At 35.2% G+C, this 22292-nt stretch overlaps 1 protein-coding gene across 1 annotated transcript in view; it reads right to left on the reverse strand.

Annotated features, from left to right (window-relative positions):
- Positions 1-2139: 2139 nt before the first annotated feature.
- The window catches only part of LOC138305860 (protogenin B-like), a 48431-nt gene continuing 28278 nt past the window's right edge, over positions 2140-22292 (reverse strand). Inside the window, exons 8-12 of the mRNA XM_069246123.1 lie at positions 21899-22026; positions 14091-14258; positions 9062-9232; positions 3399-3513; positions 2140-2143 (exon numbers count right to left, since the gene is read on the reverse strand). Of these exons, the coding sequence (XP_069102224.1) occupies positions 2140-2143; positions 3399-3513; positions 9062-9232; positions 14091-14258; positions 21899-22026 (586 nt within the window). The remainder of the gene's footprint in view (positions 2144-3398; positions 3514-9061; positions 9233-14090; positions 14259-21898; positions 22027-22292) is intronic.

Here is a 22292-nt window from a genome sequence, read left to right on the forward strand (position 1 = left end):
ACCCATGAAAAAAGACAACTGGCAACATTTCTCATATGTCTTAGGCATATAGAATGATTTTATCTAAATAGATAGAAAATTTCCTTAAACGGAACTCGGAACTGGTTCCGAGTTCCGTTTTACTTAAACGGAACTGGGAAATGGGAGTTGATCGAAAACTGAATTAAAGTGGATTCATCACTAGTAACCCATGAAAAAAGACAACTGGCAACATTTCTCATATGTCTTAGGCATATAGAATGATTTTATCTAAATAGATAGAAAATTTCCTTAAACGGAACTCGGAACTGGTTCCGAGTTCCGTTTTACTTAAACGGAACTGGGAAATGGAAGTCGATCGAAAACTAAATTAAAGTGGATTTGCCACTATTAACCCATGAAAAAATGACAACTGGCAACATTTCTCATATGTCTTAGGCATATAGAATGATTTTATCTAAAATGATAGAAAATTTCCTTAAACGGAACTCGGAACTGGTTCCGAGTTCCGTTTTACTTAAACGGAACTGGAAATGGAGTTGATCGAAAACTGAATTAAAGTGGATTCATCACTAGTAACCCATGAAAAAAAGACAACAGGCAACATTTCTCATATGTCTTAGGCATATAGAATGATTTTATCTAAAATGATAGAAAATTTCCTTAAACGGAACTCGGAACTGGTTCCGAGTTCCGTTTTACTTAAACGGAACTGGGAAATGGAAGTCGATCGAAAACTAAATTAAAGTGGATTTGCCACTAGTAACCCATGAAAAATGACAACTGGCAACATTTCTCATATGTCTTAGGCATATTGAATGATTTTATCTAAAATGATAGAAAATTTCCTTAAACGGAACTCGGAACTGGTTCCGAGTTCCGTTTTACTTAAACGGAACTGGGAAATGGAAGTCGATCGAAAACTAAATTAAAGTGGATTTGCCACTAGTAACCCATGAAAAATGACAACAGGCAACATTTCTCATATGTCTTAGGCATATTGAATGATTTTATCTAAAATGATAGAAAATTTCCTTAAACGGAACTCGGAACTGGTTCCGAGTTCCGTTTTACTTAAACGGAACTGGGAAATAGGAGTTGATCGAAAACTAAATTAAAGTGGATTCATCACTAGTAACCCATGAAAAAAGACAACAGGCAACATTTCTCATATGTCTTAGGCATATAGAATGATTTCATCTAAATAGATAGAAAATTTCCTTAAACGGAACTCGGAACTGGTTCCGAGTTCCGTTTTACTTAAACGGAACTGGGAGATAGGAGTTGATCGAAAACTGAATTAAAGTGGATTCATCACTAGTAACCCATGAAAAAAGACAACTGGCAACATTTCTCATATGTCTTAGGCATATAGAATGATTTTATCTAAAATGATAGAAAATTTCCTTAAACGGAACTCGGAACTGGTTCCGAGTTCCGTTTTACTTAAACGGAACTGGGAAATGGAAGTCGATCGAAAACTAAATTAAAGTGGATTTGCCACTAGTAACCCATGAAAAAAGACAACAGGCAACATTATTCATATGTCTTAGGCATATTGAATGATTTTATCTAAAATGATAGAAAATTTCCTTAAACGGAACTCGGAACTGGTTCCGAGTTCCGTTTTACTTAAACGGAACTGGGAAATAGGTGTTGATCGAAAACTAAATTAAAGTGGATTCATCACTAGTAACCCATGAAAAAAGACAACAGGCAACATTTCTCATATGTCTTAGGCATATAGAATGATTTTATCTAAAATGATAGAAAATTTCCTTAAACGGAACTCGGAACTGGTTCCGAGTTCCGTTTTACTTAAACGGAAATAGATGTTATTTGAAAACGTATTTAAACTAGCTCTATCACAAATTATCCATGAAAAAAACACAACAGAAAACATTTGTAATATGTTCAAATTACATAAATTGAATTTTTTTTTAAAATTTTGTTTAAAAAACAAAATCCTTAACAGCAAACCACTTGGTGACAAATAGATATTTACTCATTTATCAATAGATATTTACTCATTTATCAATTGATATTCACTCATTTATCAATAGATATTTACGCATTTATCAATAGATATTTATTCCTTTTATCAATGGATATTTACTCCTTTATCAATAGACATTTACTCATTTATCAATAGATATTTACTCATCTATCAATTGATATTCACTCATTTATCAATAGATATTTACTCCTTTATCAATAGACATTTACTCATATATCAATAGACGTTTACTCATTTATCAATAGATATTTACTCATTTATCAATTGAGTTTTGTTTTAATTTGTTTCAGCATAGTTAGACAGTTTTGTTTTAGCAGAGTTAGATAGTTTTGTTTAAGCAGACTTAGACAGTTTTGTTTTAGCAGACTTCAACAGTTTTGTTTTAGCAGAGTTAGACAGTTTTGTTTTAGCAGACTTCAAAAGTTTTGTTTTAGCAGAGTTAGACAGTTTTGTTTTAGCAGAGTTGAAAGTTTTGTTTTAGCAGAGTTAGATAGTTTTGTTTTAGCAGAATTAGATAGTTTTTGTTTTATTAGAGTTAGACAGTTTTGTTTTAGCAGACTAAGATAGTTTTGTTTTAGCAGAGTAAGATAGTATTGTTTTAGCTGAGTTAGATAGTTTTGTTTTAGCAGAATTAGATAGTTTTTGTTTTAGCAGAGTTAGACAGTTTTGCTTTAGCAGAGTTAGACAGTTTTGTTTTAGCAGACTTCGACAGTTTTGTTTTAACAGACTTAGATAGATTTGTTTTAGCAGAGTTAGATATAGATAGATTTGTTTAAGCAGACTTAGACAGTTTTGTTTTAGCAGACTTAGATAGTTTTGCTTTAGCAGAGTGAGACAGTTTTGTTTTAGCAGAGTTAGATTGTTTTGTTTTAGCAGAGTTAGACAGTTTTGTTTTAGCAGAGTTAGATAGTTTTGTTTTAGCAGAGTAAGATAGTTTTGTTTTAGCAGAGTAAGATAGTTTTGTTTTAGCAGAGTGAGACAGTTTTGTTATAGCAGAGTTAGACAGTTTTGTTATAGCAGAGTAAGATCGTTTTGTTTTAGCAGAGTGAGACAGTTTTGTTATAGCAGAGTTAGACAGTTTTGTTATAGCAGAGTAAGATAGTTTTGTTTTAGTAGAGTAAGATAGTTTTGTTTTAGCAGACTTGGACAGTTTTGTTTTAGCAGACTAAGATAATTTTTTGTTTTAGCAGAGTGAGACAGTTTTGTTTTAGCAGAGTTAGATTGTTTTGTTTTAGCAGAGTTAGACAGTTTTGTTATAGCAGAGTAAGATAGTTTTGTTTTAGCAGAGTAAGATAGTTTTGTTTTAGCAGAGTGAGACAGTTTTGTTTTAGCAGAGTTAGATAGTTTTGTTTTAGCAGACTTAAGACAGTTTTGTTTTAGCAGACTTAGATATGTGACAAACCTCTGTTTAAGGAGAACAACAATAATACAGATGATGATGCTTGATAGACCCACACTACATCCGATGATAATCCCAAGCTTCTGGTCAGGAACACCTCCAAGGGGCGATTCTGTACCTAAAACAAACACAACTGTCTATAACACACCTTGATGTAAATACCTGTATGAAACACAAATTATATTACACACCTGTATATAACACAGCTGTATGTAATATACCTGTATATTACACACCTGTATATAACACACCTGTATGTAATATACCTTTATATTACACACCTGTATATAACACACCTGTATGTAACATAGCTGTATATTACTCACCTATATATAACTCATCTATATACAATACACCTGTATATAACTAACCGATATATAGCACACCTGTATGTAACATATACCTGTATATTACACACATATACACCTGTATATAACACATCTGTATATATAACACACCTGTACATTACACATCTGTATATATAACACACCTGAATATATAACACACCTGTATATATAACACATCTGTATATATAACATGTCTGTATATTACACACCTGTATATTACACACTTTACACTCCTTTACCTGTATTAACACACTGTGTATATATAACACACCTGTTATTTTACACCTGTATTTTCACACCTTTATATTACACACCTGTATATTACACACCTTAAACACACCTATATATACACACCTGTATATATAACACACCTGTATATATAACACACCTGTATATATAACACACCTGTATTTTACACACCTTTGCACATATAACACACCTGTATATATAACACACCTGTATATATAACACACCTGTATATAACACACCTGTATATATAACACACCTGTATATATAACACACCTGTATATAACACACCTGTATATATAACACACCTGTATATATAACACACCTGTATATATAACACACCTGTATATATAACACACCTGTATATATAACACACCTGTATATATAACACACCTGTATATATAACACACCTGTATATATAACACACCTGTATATAACACACCTGTATATATACACACCTGTATATATAACACACCTGTATATATAACACACCTGTATATATAACACACCTGTATATATAACACACCTGTATATATAACACACCTGTATATAACACACCTGATATATAACACACCTGTATATATAACACACCTGTATATATAACACACCTGTATATATAACACACCTGTATATAACACACCTGTATATATAACACACCTGTATATATATAACACACCTGTATATTAAACACCTGTATATAACACATCTGTATATATAACACACCTGCATATAACATACCTGTATATAACACACCTGTATATAACACACCTGTATATATAACACACTGTATATATAACACACCTGTATATATAACACACCTGTATATATAACACACCTGTATATATAACACACCTGTATATAATACAATACCTGTATATATAACACACCTGTATATATAACACACCTGTATATATAACACACCTGTATATATATAACACACCTGTATATATAACACACCTGTATATATAACACACCTGTATATATAACACACCTGTATATAACACACCTGTATATATAACACACTGTATATATAACACACCTGTATATAAACACACCTGTATATATAACACACCTGTATATACACACACACCTGTATATATAACACACCTGTATATATAACACACCTGTATATATAACACACCTGTATATATAACACACCTGCATATAAACACACCTGTATATATAACACACCTGTATATATAACACACCTGTATATATAACACACCTGTATATATAACACACCTGTATATATATAACACACCTGTATATATAACACACCTGCATATAACAACACACATATACACACTGTATATATAACACACCTGTATATATAACACACCTGTATATAACACACCTGAATAATAATTCACCTGTATATATAACACACCTGTATATAACACACTTGTATATATAACACACCTGTAATATATATAACACACCTGTATATTAACACCTGTATATATCATACATCAGTATATAACACACCTGTATATATAACACACCTGTAATAACACACCTGTATATAACACACCTGTATATATAACACACCTGTATATATAACACACCTGTATATAACACACCTGTATATATAACACACCTGTATATATAACACACCTGTATATATAACACACCTGTATATATAACACACCTGTATATATAACACACCTGTATATATAACACACCTGTATATATAACACACCTGTATATAACACACCTGTATATAACACACTGTATATATAACACACCTGTATATATAACACACCTGTATATATAACACACCTGTATATATAACACACCTGTATATAACACACCTGTATATAACAACTGTATATATAACACACCTGTATATAACACACCTGCATATATAACACACCTGTATATAACACACCTGTGTATAACACAACTGTATATATAACACACCTGTATATAACACACCTGCATATATAACACACCTGTATATATAACACACCTGTATATATAACACACCTGTATATAACACACCTGTATATATAACACACCTGTATATATAACACACCTGTATATAATACACCTGTATATAACACACACCTGTATATAACACACCTGTATATAACACACCTGTATATAACACACCTGTATATATAACACACCTGTACATAACACTTCTGTATAAAACACACTTGTATATATAACATACCTGTATATAACACACCTGTATATATAACACACCCGTATATATAACACACCTGTATATATAATACACCTGTATATATCACACCTGTATATTACACACCTGTATATATAACATACCTGTATATAACACACCTGTATATATACCACACCTATATATATAACACACTTGCATATAACACACCTGTATATAACACACCTGTATGTTACACACCTGAATATAACACACCTGTATATATAACACACCTGTATATATAAAAAACCTGTATATATAACACACCTGTATATATAACACACCTATATAATTATATAACACACCTATATATATAACACACCTGTATATATAACACACCTGTATATAACACATCTGTATATATAATACACCTGTATATACAGTGTATAATACACCTGTATATATAACACACCTGTATATATAACACACCTGTATATATAACACACCTATATAATTATATAACAAACATATATATATATAACACACCTGTATATATACACACCTGTATATATAACACACCTGTATATATAACACACCTGTATATATAAAACACCTGTATATATAACACACTTGTATATATAACACACCTGTATATATAACACACCTGTATATATAACACACCTGTATATAACACACCTGTGAATATAACACACCTGTATATATATAACACCTGTATATTACACACCTGTATATAACACACCTGTATATATATCACACCTGTATATAACACACCTGTATATATTACCTGTATGAGGATGTTTGGGGAGATCAGTCATGACCTGTATGAGGATGTTTAGGAGATCAGACATTACCTGAATGAGGATGCTTGGGAGATTAGACACTACCTTATGAGGATGTTTGGGGAGATCAGTCATTACCTGTATGAGGATGTTTGGGAGATCAGTAATTACCTGTATGAGGATGTTTGGGAGATCAGTCATTACCTGTATGAGGATGTTTGGGAGATCAGTCATTACCTGTATGAGGATGTTTGGGGAGATCAGACATTACCTGTATGAGGATGTTTGGGAGATCAGTCATTACCTGTATGAGGATGTTTGGGAGATCAGTCATTACCTGTATGAGGATGTTTGGGAGATCGGTCATTACCTGTATGAGGATATTTGGGGAGATCAGACATTACCTGTATGAGGATGTTTGGGAGATCAGTCATTACCTGTATGAGGATGTTTGGGAGATCAGACATTACCTGTATGAGGATGTTTGGGAGATCAGACATTACCTTATGAGGACGTTTGCGAGATCAGACATTACCTGTATTAGGATGTTTGGGAGATCAGACATTATCGGTATGAGGATGTATGGGAGATCAGACATTACCTGTATGAGGATGTTTAGGGAGATCAGACATTACCTGTATGAGGATGTTTTGGAGATCAGACATTACCTGTATGAGGATGTTTGGGATATCAGACATTACCTGTATGAGGATGTTTGGGGAGATCAGTCATTACCTGTATGAGGATGTTTGGGGAGATCAGACTTTGCCTGTATGAGGATGTTTGGGAGATCAGACATTACCTGTATTAGGATGTTTGGGAGACGAGACATTACCTGTATGAGGATGTTTTGGGAGATCAGACATTACCTGTATGAGGATGTTTGGGGAGATCAGACATTACTGATGAGGATGTTTGGGGAGATCAGACATTACCTGTATGAGGATGTTTGGGGAGATCAGACATTACCTGTATGAGGATGTTTGGGGGGAGATCAGTCATTAGCTGTATGAGGATGTTTTGGAGATCAGACATTACCTGTATGAGGATGTTTTGGGGAGATCAGTCATTAGCTGTATGAGGATGTTTTGGAGATCAGACATTACCTGTATGAGGATGTTTTGGAGATCAGACATTAATTGTATGAGGATGTTTTGGAGATCAGACATTACCTGTATGAGGATGTTTGGGGAGATCAGACATTACCTGTATGAGGATGTTTGGGGAGATCAGACATTACCTGTATGAGGATGTTTGGGAGATCAGACATTACCTGTATGAGGTGTTTGTGGGAGATCAGACATTACCTGTATGAGGATGTATGGGAGACCAGACATTACCTGTATGAGGATGTTTTGGGAGATCAGACATTTACCTGTATGAGGATGTTTGGGGAGATCAGACATTACCTGTATGAGGATGTTTGGGGAGATCAGACATTACCTGTATGAGGATGTTTTGGGAGATCAGACATTACCTGTATGAGGATGTTTGGGGAGATCAGTCATTAGCTGTATGAGGATGTTTTGGAGATCAGACATTACCTGTATGAGGATGTTTTGGAGATCAGACATTACCTGTATGAGGATGTTTTGGAGATCAGACATTACCTGTATGAGGATGTTTGGGGAGATCAGACATTACCTGTATGAGGATGTTTGGGGAGATCAGACATTACCTGTATGAGGATGTTTGGGGAGATCAGTCATTACCTGTATGAGGATGTTTTGGAGATCAAACATTACCTGTATGAGGATGTATGGGAGATCAGTCATTAGCTGTATGAGGATGTATGGGAGATCAGTCATTACCTGTATGAGGATGTTTTGGGAGATCAGACATTACCTGTATGAGGATGTTTGGGGAGATCAGACATTACCTGTATGAGGATGTTTGGGGAGATCAGTCATTACCTGTATGAGGATGTTTGGGGAGATCAGACATTACCTGTATGAGGATGTTTGGGGAGACCAGACATTACCTGTATGAGGATGTTTGGGGAGATCAGACATTACCTGTATGAGGATGTTTGGGGAGATCAGACATTACCTGTATGAGGATGTTTGGGGAGATCAGTCATTACCTGTATGAGGATGTTTGGGGAGATCAGACATTATCTGTATGAGGATGTTTGGAGAGATCAGACATTACCTGTATGAGGATGTTTGGGCAGACTGTCTGGACTACAGTCTAAGGAGCAGCCCTTCAGTATAACTTGTATAACTGGAGACGAAGGCCCTGACCCAGCTCGTGTACACGCCTTCAGTTTAAAATAGTAGGTGTCATCAGACAAGTCACGGATTACAGCTGACGTTGAGCTTCCTGTATATAAAACTTCACATTACAGAGATATTGGATTAAGTCTGTAGGGTCTCCCAAATCATCGCATTAGTTAACATACATATCTTAACGCAGTCAAATTTTAGTGCAAAAATTGTACATTAGCATTTATTATCACAGATTCAGTGTTTCAATACCAGAAATATCCTATAATTTATTATCACAGATTCAGTGATTCAATACCAGAAATATCCTATAATTTATTAGCAAAGATTCAGTGATTCAATACCAGAAATATCCTATAATTTATTAGCACAGATTCAGTGTTTCAATACCAGAAATATCCTATAATTTATTAGCACAGATTCAGTGATTCAATACCAGAAATATCCTATAATTTATTAGCACAGATTCAGTGATTCAATACCAGAAATATCCTATAATTTATTAGCACAGATTCAGTGATTCAATACCAGAAATATCCTATAATTTATTAGCACAGATTCAGTGTTTCAATACCAGAAATACCCTATAATTTATGAGCACAGATTCAGTGATTCAATATCAGAAATCCCCTATAATTTATTAGCACGGATTCAGTGATTTAATACCAGAAATACCCTATAATTTATTAGCACAGATTCAATGGTTCAATACCAGAAATGCCCTATAATTTATTAGCACAGATTCAGTGAATCAATTCCAGAAATTCTTTTATAGAATTTAGTGCTGTATGTGAATTAGCTCTTCAAAAGAGAGCACGAAAAATGCTGAAATAAAATTCATACCTGACAATTAAGTACATTAATTTTACAGTATCATCAGAAAGTTTTAGCTTTTTTTATCTTAAGATTGAGTTAAAATATGAAGCAAATGCATCCAAAGAAAATAATTTGCCATGTGCTCCCCTTATTTCTCACATCTCGGACATATCGTGTGATACCCAGATTTTCTACCTCATCTGGTACTTGATTTTTAGTGGAATTTTTACCTCATTCATGTAAAAGTCCATGCAAACGACATAAAACTCTGTAGTCCGCTAAACCTGCCTATATTATTAGGCTTTTTTAATTATTTTTTTTTTGCCTAATATATAGTCAGCTCGCAGTACCTCTTAAAAATGTGAAATCGTAGGCCAGATTTGGCCTACGCTACGTCAGCGGTATATTTCTAATATATCGTCCATGCAATGCCGGGAAAACATACACATACCTATATATTGGGATCTTATGTACTCCACTGCCCCCATGTTACATCCCATTTATGAAATTAAACAACTCTGCACAATGAAATACATCCAAGACCCTTCTATTTCACACATTTGTAATGGCCGACGTATACACATTTAGTAGAGCAAACGGCAGCCGATCAACTTCGCTTCCGGTTTTATTTTTAACAAGAGGCCCATGGGCCTTAACGGTCATCTGACTCATGGCACAAAAAAAAAATCTCAGTATAAAGTATTGGTTAACGATTAATATAAACAATACAAGGAACTCCTTAGTTGAATATGTAAGTTTCTGAAATAGGTAAATGTCATTTGTTGAACAAACTTGGTAGCCCTTCATCCATATATGGTTGTAACCAATTCAAGGATTAATATAAGGAGGACTCAGGAGTCAGATTTTAAAGCCAAATTTCAGCAAAGCTCCCATTTTGGACCTACGTCGTACTATTCCAATGGGTCTTACCTAGGTCCTTTATGAAATGTGATTGTCCTTACCTAAAGTTCCCCGTTCTGAATCAATTAAAACCCCTATTGACCAATTTTCATTGAGATCGGAGACTGAAAACAGGAAGTTGGCCAACGGCCATCTTGGAATACCAAAATCTTTACGAAAATGTTTGCATGTTGTTCGGCATCAATTAAAACCCCTATAGACCAATTTTCATTGAAATCGGAGACTGAAACCTTTAAAACAGGAAGTGGGCCAGCGGCCATCTTGGAATACCAAAATCTTTATGAAAATGTTTGCATGTTGTTCGGCATCAATAAAAAACCCTATAGACCAATTTTCATTGAAATCGGAGACTGAAACCTTAAAACAGGAAGTGGGCCAGCGGCCATCTTGGAATACCAAAATCTTTACGAAAATGTTTGCATGTTGTTCGGCATCAATTAAAACCCCTATAGACCAATGTTCATACAGATCGGAGACCGAAACCTGAAAACAGGAAGTGGGCCAGCTAAAATTAAGAAAATTTGCCCTTTTGGGGCCCCACCTCTTAGCCGCTAGGGGGCAGACCAGACTTATTTACATAAAATATATTGTGTTTCCCCAATGATGTTTCACACTAAATATGGATAAAATTCATCCAAGGATGAAGGAGGAGTAGGATTTTAAAGCTAAAATTAAGAAAATTTCCCCATTTGGGGCCCCACCCCTCAGCACCTAGGGGTCGAACCAGACTCATTTATATAAAATATGATTGTCCGTCCCCAATGATGTTTCACACCAAATATGGATGAAATCCATCCAAGGATGAAGGAGGAGTAGTATTTTAAAGCTAAAATTAAGAAAAATTACCCTTTTGGGGCACCAACCCTCCGCCCCTAGGGGTCCGTCCAGGCTCATTTATATTAAATATGATTGTCCATCCCCAATGATGTATCACTACAAATATGGATGAAATCCATCCAAGGATGAAGGAGGAGTAGGTTTTCAAAGCTAAAATTAAGAAAATTTGCCCTTTTGGGGGCCCCACCCCTCAGCCCATAGGGGTCGGACCACGCTCATTTATATAATATATGATTGTCCATCCCCAATGATGTTTTACAACAAATGTAGATGAAATCCATTCAAGGATTAAGGAGGAGTAGGATTTTAAAGCTAAAATTAAGAAAATTTTCCCTTTTGGGCCCAAACCCCTCAGCCCCTATGGGTCGGACCAGACTCATTGATATAAAATATGATTGTCCGTCCCTAATGATGTTTCACACCAAATATGGATGAAATCCATCCAAGGATGAAGGAGGAGTAGGATTTTAAAGCTAAAATTAAGAAAAATTGCCCTTTTGGGGCCCCACCCCTCGGCCCCTAGGGGTCCGACCAGGCTCATTTATATAAAATATGATTGTCCTTGGCCTTGGCCCCTAGGGGTCCGACCAGGCTCATTTATATGAAATATGATTGTCCTTAGTGGTTAAGGAGAAGTAGCGTTTTAAAGGAAAAAGTTAACGCACGGCGCACGGCGGACGACGACGGACGAATCATGATGACTATAGGTCATCCTGACCCTTCGGGTCAGATGACCTAAAACACCACGTGTAGTTGAAAGATAAACAAAATTCAACTGTGTATATGCTACATGTATATGCAACGTGAATATTGCGAAAGTGATGCGGTACCAGCAATAGTCGTGTTCAATTTGAATATTTGACAACATTTCGTGTATGTCGACTATAATTTCACTATAAAAACTCTAACTGGCTAGCATTTTGTTTATCTTTCAACTACACATGGTTTTTTTAAAATAAAACCGGAAGCGAAGTTGATCGGCTGCCGTTTGCTCTACTAAATGTGTATACGGCGGCCATTACAAATGTGTGAAATAGAAGGGTCTCTGTAGCATTGTGCAGAGTTGTTTAATTTCATAAATGGGATGTAATATGGGGGCAGTGGAGTACATAAGATCCCAATATATAGGTATGTGTATGTTTTCCCGGCATTGCATGGACGATATATTAGAAATATACCGCTGACGCTGACGCCAAATCTGGCCTACGATTTCACATTTTTAAGAGGTACCGCGAGCTGACTATATATTAGGCAAAAAAAAAAAAAAATTAAAAAAAGCCTAATAATATAGGCAGGTTTAGCGGACTAAAAACTCTGGAATCAGTGAATCAATATTAGTATAAATATGTGCATTCATTCAATTACTTAATGTTTGGCTGTTTTTTGTTTATTACTAAAATAATATGTACAGATTGATCATTGTTTTTCTTTGATATAACTGAACTATAGTTTTATGCGGAAAGACTGAATTCAAAGTGCAAATGAAGTGGTTAGTCGGTTTTTTTTGGGAGGCCCCAGAAGGGGTACTCTTACACTCTGATCTGGGAGGCCCCAGACGGGGTACGCTTACATTATGAATGCATATAGATGGGGTTTATTAAAATCCCATTTGCCTTAACGGCCATCTGACATAATCATAGTATACAGAAGTGGCTAACAATTATGGCAATACAAGAACTCCATAGCTGAAGCTGTAAGTTTTGAAATATTTGATGACTTAAAGAATAGGTAAAGCCAAAGGTCATTCACTTGAACAAACTTGATAGCCCTTCATCCCAGCATGCTACAGACCCAATATGAAGTTTCTAGGCCTCTTAGTTATTGCAGACATGTTAACCTCTAGTGACCAAAAAGAGGTAGATTTTTAACTCCAAAGCGGTAGCATTGCACAGGCATTTTTCACGGCGCGTTGGAGATATTTAAATATTAATCGTAGGTAAACTAATAACAAAAACCTATTTTGTTTACAACATTTTACTTTTGATTATCACCTTGGTGGCTCATTTAACAGTTTTGATAATGGTATTAAGACTTACATTTCATTTAGAAGACATGCCAATATAGATATTCTATACTTCTAGTTCAATACTATTCATCACCTTTTACATTTTTTTTTTTTTTTTTTTGAATATTTGTTAAAATACATACTGGACTCATTTCATTTTGATTTACCGGTATTAAAGATTAAGTTGTGTAAAGATTTTAGCCTATTTGACCCCTGTAACCTTGAATGACATTCTACAGGCCTAATATCAGGTCTCGGGGCCCTAATGAGCACATTTCGGCTAATTTAAAATTTGAATTAAGTCTTCAGATAGAAATAAGGAATCCCTCATATATATATACCACAGGGGAAACGATTTAACACAGTAATATCTCACCATTTTGGCTGACCGATGTCCAGCGGTCATCACTGTGTCCTGGTTCACGGTTGTAGAGGATGACGTAGGACACAATTTCTCCGTTGACCTTAGATGGTGCTGTCCAGCTGAGACGCACTCGGTCCTTGGACAGTGACTTGATCTGAATGTTACTGGGCGCTGTAGGAACTGGAAACAGACATCATTATACATTATACCTGTGATCGTGGTCACAATAGACAGATATCATTATACATTATACCTGTGATCGTGGTCACAATAGACAGACATCATTATACATTGTACCTGTGATCATGGTTCACAATAGACAGACATCATTATACATTGTACCTGTGATCGTGGTCACAATAGACAGACATCATTATACATTGTACCTGTGATCATGGTTCACAATAGACAGATCATTATACATTATACATTGTACCTGTGATCATGGTTCACAATAGACAGATATCATTATACATTATACCTGTGATCATGGTTCACAATAAACAGACATCATTATACATTGTACCTGTAATCGTGGTCACAATAGACAGACATCATTATACATTATACCTGTGATCATGGTTCACAATAGACAGACATCATTATACATTGTACCTGTGATCATGGTCACAATAGACAGACATCATTATACATTGTACCTATGATCATGGCCACAATAGACAGACATCATTATACATTGTACCTGTGATCGTGGTCACAATAGACAGACATCATTATACATTATACCTGTGATCATGGTTCACAATAGACAGACATCATTATACATTGTACCTGTGATCATGGTCACAATAGACAGACATCATTATACATTGTACCTGTGATCATGGTCACAATAGACAGAAGACATCATTATACATTGTACCTGTGATCATGGTTCACAATAGACAGACATCATTATACATTGTACCTGTGATCATGGTTCACAATAGACAGACATCATTATACATTGTACCTGTGATCATGGTCACAATAGACAGACATCATTATACATTGTATGCCCTGTGATCATGGTTCACAATAGACAGACATCATTATACATTGTACCTGTGATCATGGTCACAATAGACAGACATCATTATACATTGTACCTGTGATCGTGGTCACAATAGACAGACATCATTTATACATTGTACCTGTGATCATGGGTCACAATAGACAGACATCATTATACATTGTACCTGTGATCATGGTCACAATAGACAGACATCATTATACATTGTACCTGTGATCATGGTTCACAATAGACAGACATCATTATACATTGTACCTGTGATCATGGTCACAATAGACAGACATCATTATACATTGTACCTGTGATCATGGTTCACAATAGACAGACATCATTATACATTGTACCTGTGATCATGGTTCACAATAGACAGACATCATTATACATTGTACCTGTGATCATGGTTCACAATAGACAGACATCATTATACATTGTACCTGTGATCATGGTTCACAATAGACAGACATCATTATACATTGTACCTGTGATCATGGTTCACAATAGACAGACATCATTATACATTGTACCTGTGATCATGGTCACAATAGACAGACATCATTATACATTGTACCTGTGATCATGGTCACAATAGACAGACATCATTATACATTGTACCTGTGATCATGGTCACAATCACAATAGACAGACATCATTATACATTGTACCTGTGATCATGGTTCACAATAGACAGACATCATTATACATTGTACCTGTGATCATGGTCACAATAGACAGACATCATTATACATTGTACCTGTGATCATGGTTCACAATAGACAGACATCATTATACATTGTACCTGTGATCATGGTTCACAATAGACAGACATCATTATACATTGTACCTGTGATCATGGTCACAATAGACAGACATCATTATACATTGTACCTGTGATCATGGTCACAATAGACAGACATCATTATACATTGTACTGTGTGATCATGGTCACAATAGACAGACATCATTATACATTGTACCTGTGATCATGGTCACAATAGACAGACATCATTATACATTGTACCTGTGATCATGGTCACAATAGACAGACATCATTATACATTGTACCTGTGATCATGGTCACAATAGACAGACATCATTATACATTGTACCTGTGATCATGGTCACAATAGACAGACATCATTATACATTGTACCTGTGATCATGGTCACAATAGACAGACATCATTATACATTGTACCTGTGATCATGGTCACAATAGACAGACATCATTATACATTGTACCTGTGATCATGGTCACAATAGACAGACATCATTATACATTGTACCTGTGATCATGGTCACAATAGACAGACATCATTATACATGAGTGATCATGGTCAAATAGACAGACATCATTATACATTGTACCTGTGATCATGGTCACAATAGACAGACATCATTATACATTGTACCTGTGATCATGGTTCACAATAGACAGACATCATTATACATTGTACCTGTGATCATGGTCACAATAGACAGACATCATTATACATTGTACCTGTGATCATGGTCACAATAGACAGACATCATTATACATTGTACCTGTGATCATGGTCACAATAGACAGACATCATTATACATTGTACCTGTGATCATGGTTCACAATAGACAGACATCATTATACATTATACCTGTGATCATGGTTCACAATAGACAGACATCATTATACATTGTACCTGTGATCATGGTCACAATAGACAGACATCATTATACATTGTACCTGTGATCATGGTTTACAATAGACAGACATCATTATACATTGTACCTGTGATCATGGTTCACAATAGACAGACATCATTATACATTGTACCTGTGATCATGGTTCACAATAGACAGACATCATTATACATTGTACCTGTGATCATGGTTCACAATAGACAGACATCATTATACATTGTACCTGTGATCATGGTCACAATAGACAGACATCATTATACATTGTACCTGTGATCATGGTCACAATAGACAGACATCATTATACATTGTACCTGTGATCATGGTTCACAATAGACAGACATCATTATACATTGTACCTGTGATCATGGTCACAATAGACAGACATCATTATACATTGTACCTGTGATCATGGTCACAATAGACAGACATCATTATACATTGTACCTGTGATCATGTTCACAATAGACAGACATCATATATACATTGTACCTGTGATCATGGTTCACAATAGACAGACATCATTATACATTTACCTGTGATCATGGTTCACAATAGACAGACATCATTATACATTGTACCTGTGATCATGGTTCACAATAGACAGACATCATTATACATTGTACCTGTGATCATGGTTCACAATAGACAGACATCATTATACATTGTACCTGTGATCATGGTTCACAATAGACAGACATCATTATACATTGTACCTGTGATCATGGTTCACAATAGACAGACATCATTATACATTGTACCTGTGATCATGGTTCACAATAGACAGACATCATTATACATTGTACCTGTGATCATGGTTCACAATAGACAGACATCATTATACATTGTACCTGTGATCATGGTCACAATAGACAGACATCATTATACATTGTACCTGTGATCATGGTTCACAATAGACAGACATCATTATACATTGTACCTGTGATCATGGTTCACAATAGACAGACATCATTATACATTGTACCTGTGATCATGGTCACAATAGACAGACATCATTATACATTGTACCTGTGATCATGGTTCACAATAGACAGACATCATTATACATTGTACCTGTGATCATGGTTCACAATAGACAGACATCATTATACATTGTACCTGTGATCATGGTTCACAATAGACAGACATCATTATACATTGTACCTGTGATCATGGTTCACAATAGACAGACATCATTATACATTGTACCTGTGATCATGGTCACAATAGACAGACATCATTATACATTGTACCTGTGATCATGGTTCACAATAGACAGACATCATTATACATTGTACCTGTGATCATGGTTCACAATAGACAGACATCATTATACATTGTACCTGTGATCATGGTTCACAATAGACAGACATCATTATACATTGTACCTGTGATCATGGTTCACAATAGACAGACATCATTATACATTGTACCTGTGATCATGGTTCACAATAGACAGACATCATTATACATTGTACCTGTGATCATGGTTCACAATAGACAGACATCATTATACATTGTACCTGTGATCATGGTTCACAATAGACAGACATCATTATACATTGTACCTGTGATCATGGTTCACAATAGACAGACATCATTATACATTGTACCTGTGATCATGGTTTACAATAGACAGATATCATTATACATTGTACCTGTGATCATGGGTCACAATAGACAGACATCATTATACATTGTACCTGTGATCATGGTCACAATAGACAGACATCATTATACATTGTACCTGTGATCATGGTCACAATAGACAGACATCATTATACATTGTACCTGTGATCATGGTTCACAATAGACAGACATCATTATACATTGTTACCTGTGATCATGGTTCACAATAGACAGACATCATTATACATTGTACCTGTGATCATGGTTCACAATAGACAGACATCATTATACATTGTACCTGTGATCATGGTCACAATAGACAGACATCATTATACATTGTACCTGTGATCATGGTCACAATAGACAGACATCATTATACATTGTACCTGTGATCATGGTTCACAATAGACAGACATCATTATACATTGTACCTGTGATCATGGGTCACAATAGACAGACATCATTATACATTGTACCTGTGATCATGGTTTACAATAGACAGACATCATTATACATTGTACCTGTGATCATGGGTCACACAATAGACAGACATCATTATACATTGTACCTGTGATCATGGTTCACAATAGACAGACATCATTATACATTGTACCTGTGATCATGGTCACAATAGACAGACATCATTATACATTGTACCTGTGATCATGGTTCACAATAGACAGACATCATTATACATTGTACCTGTGATCATGGTTCACAATAGACAGACATCATTATACATTGTACCTGTGATCATGGTTCACAATAGACAGACATCATTATACATTGTACCTGTGATCATGGTTCACAATAGACAGACATCATTATACATTGTACCTGTGATCATGGTTCACAATAGACAGACATCATTATACATTGTACCTGTGATCATGGTTCACAATAGACAGACATCATTATACATTGTACCTGTGATCATGGTTCACAATAGACAGACATCATTATACATTGTACCTGTGATCATGGTTCACAATAGACAGACATCATTATACATTGTACCTGTGATCATGGTCACAATAGACAGACATCATTATACATTGTACCTGTGATCATGGTTCACAATAGACAGACATCATTATACATTGTACCTGTGATCATGGTTCACAATAGACAGACATCATTATACATTGTACCTGTGATCATGGTTCACAATAGACAGACATCATTATACATTGTACTGTGATCATGGTTCACAATAGACAGACATCATTATACATTGTACCTGTGATCATGGTTCACAATAGACAGACATCATTATACATTGTACCTGTGATCATGGTTCACAATAGACAGACATCATTATACATTGTACCTGTGATCATGGTTCACAATAGACAGACATCATTATACATTGTACCTGTGATCATGGTTCACAATAGACAGACATCATTATACATTGTACCTGTGATCATGGTTCACAATAGACAGACATCATTATACATTGTACCTGTGATCATGGTTCACAATAGACAGACATCATTATACATTGTACCTGTGATCATGGTTCACAATAGACAGACATCATTATACATTGTACCTGTGATCATGGTTCACAATAGACAGACATCATTATACATTATACCTGTGATCATGGTTCACAATAGACAGACATCATTATACATTGTACCTGTGATCATGGTCACAATAGACAGACATCATTATACATTGTACCTGTGATCATGGTTCACAATAGACAGACATCATTATACATTGTACCTGTGATCATGGTTCACAATAGACAGACATCATTATACATTGTACCTGTGATCATGGTTCACAATAGACAGACATCATTATACATTGTACCTGTGATCATGGTTCACAATAGACAGACATCATTATACATTGTACCTGTGATCATGGTTCACAATAGACAGACATCATTATACATTGTACCTGTGATCATGGTCACAATAGACAGACATCATTATACATTGTACCTGTGATCGTGGTCACAATAGACAGACATCATTATTACATTGTACCTGTGATCATGGTTCACAATAGACAGACATCATTATACATTGTACCTGTGATCATGGTCACAATAGACAGACATCATTATACATTGTACCTGTGATCATGGTTCACAATAGACAGACATCATTATACATTGTACCTGTGATCATGGTTCACAATAGACAGACATCATTATACATTGTACCTGTGATCATGGTTCACAATAGACAGACATCATTATACATTGTACCTGTGATCATGGTTCACAATAGACAGACATCATTATACATTGTACCTGTGATCATGGTTCACAATAGACAGACATCATTATACATTGTACCTGTGATCATGGTTCACAATAGACAGACATCATTATACATTGTACCTGTGATCATGGTTCACAATAGACAGACATCATTATACATTGTACCTGTGATCATGGTTCACAATAGACAGACATCATTATACATTGTACCTGTGATCATGGTTCACAATAGACAGACATCATTATACATTGTACCTGTGATCATGGTTCACAATAGACAGACATCATTATACATTGTACCTGTGATCATGGTCACAATAGACAGACATCATTATACATTGTACCTGTGATCATGGTTCACAATAGACAGACATCATTATACATTGTACCTGTGATCATGGTTCACAATAGACAGACATCATTATACATTGTACCTGTGATCATGGTTCACAATAGACAGACATCATTATACATTGTACCTGTGATCATGGTTCACAATAGACAGACATCATTATACATTGTACCTGTGATCATGGTTCACAATAGACAGACATCATTATACATTGTACCTGTGATCATGGTTTACAATAGACAGACATCATTATACATTGTACCTGTGATCATGGTTCACAATAGACAGACATCATTATACATTGTACCTGTGATCATGGTTCACAATAGACAGACATCATTATACATTGTACCTGTGATCATGGTTCACAATAGACAGACATCATTATACATTGTACCTGTGATCATGGTTCACAATAGACAGACATCATTATACATTGTACCTGTGATCATGGTTCACAATAGACAGACATCATTATACATTGTACCTGTGATCATGGTTCACAATAGACAGACATCATTATACATTGTACCTGTGATCATGGTTCACAATAGACAGACATCATTATACATTGTACCTGTGATCATGGTTTACAATAGACAGACATCATTATACATTGTACCTGTGATCATGGTTCACAATAGACAGACATCATTATACATTGTACCTGTGATCATGGTTCACAATAGACAGACATCATTATACATTGTACCTGTGATCATGGCCACAATAGACAGACATCATTATACATTGTACCTGTGATCATGGTTCACAATAAACAGACATCATTATACATTTTACCTGTGATCGTGGCCACACTATACCAAAGACATATGTAGCAAAATTTTGGGCATTTTTTTTAATCAATTTTAAATTTTTTTATAAACTGACCTCCTTCCTTGGTCCTTACTAAGACGGGGTTACTGTATGGGCCGTGAACACTTTTGGTGTGAGAGCGGACAGACATGTTGTACCAGGTGAAAGGGTCAAGGTCGTCCAAAACAATCCTGGGCAAATCACTGTCAGATACAAACAAATATAATCTTTATTTCCATTAGAGATATACAAATATCAAATTTCAGTTCAATCAAAAATATTCAAAACTCTCATCATAAACATCATCAAGTATTCTTGGAGTTAAGAATCTCAAATATCTGTTTGTAATATTTTGCTTTAATCATAAACTATGAAATATAACAATTATCAATATAAATGATGGAACATATTAACAAGAGGCACAGGGCCTTAACGGTCATCTGATTACCTTGGCTATAATCATATAGAT

Source organism: Argopecten irradians, chromosome 13, assembly GCF_041381155.1.
Source record: "Argopecten irradians isolate NY chromosome 13, Ai_NY, whole genome shotgun sequence".
NCBI classification, from domain to species: Eukaryota; Metazoa; Mollusca; class Bivalvia; order Pectinida; family Pectinidae; genus Argopecten; species Argopecten irradians.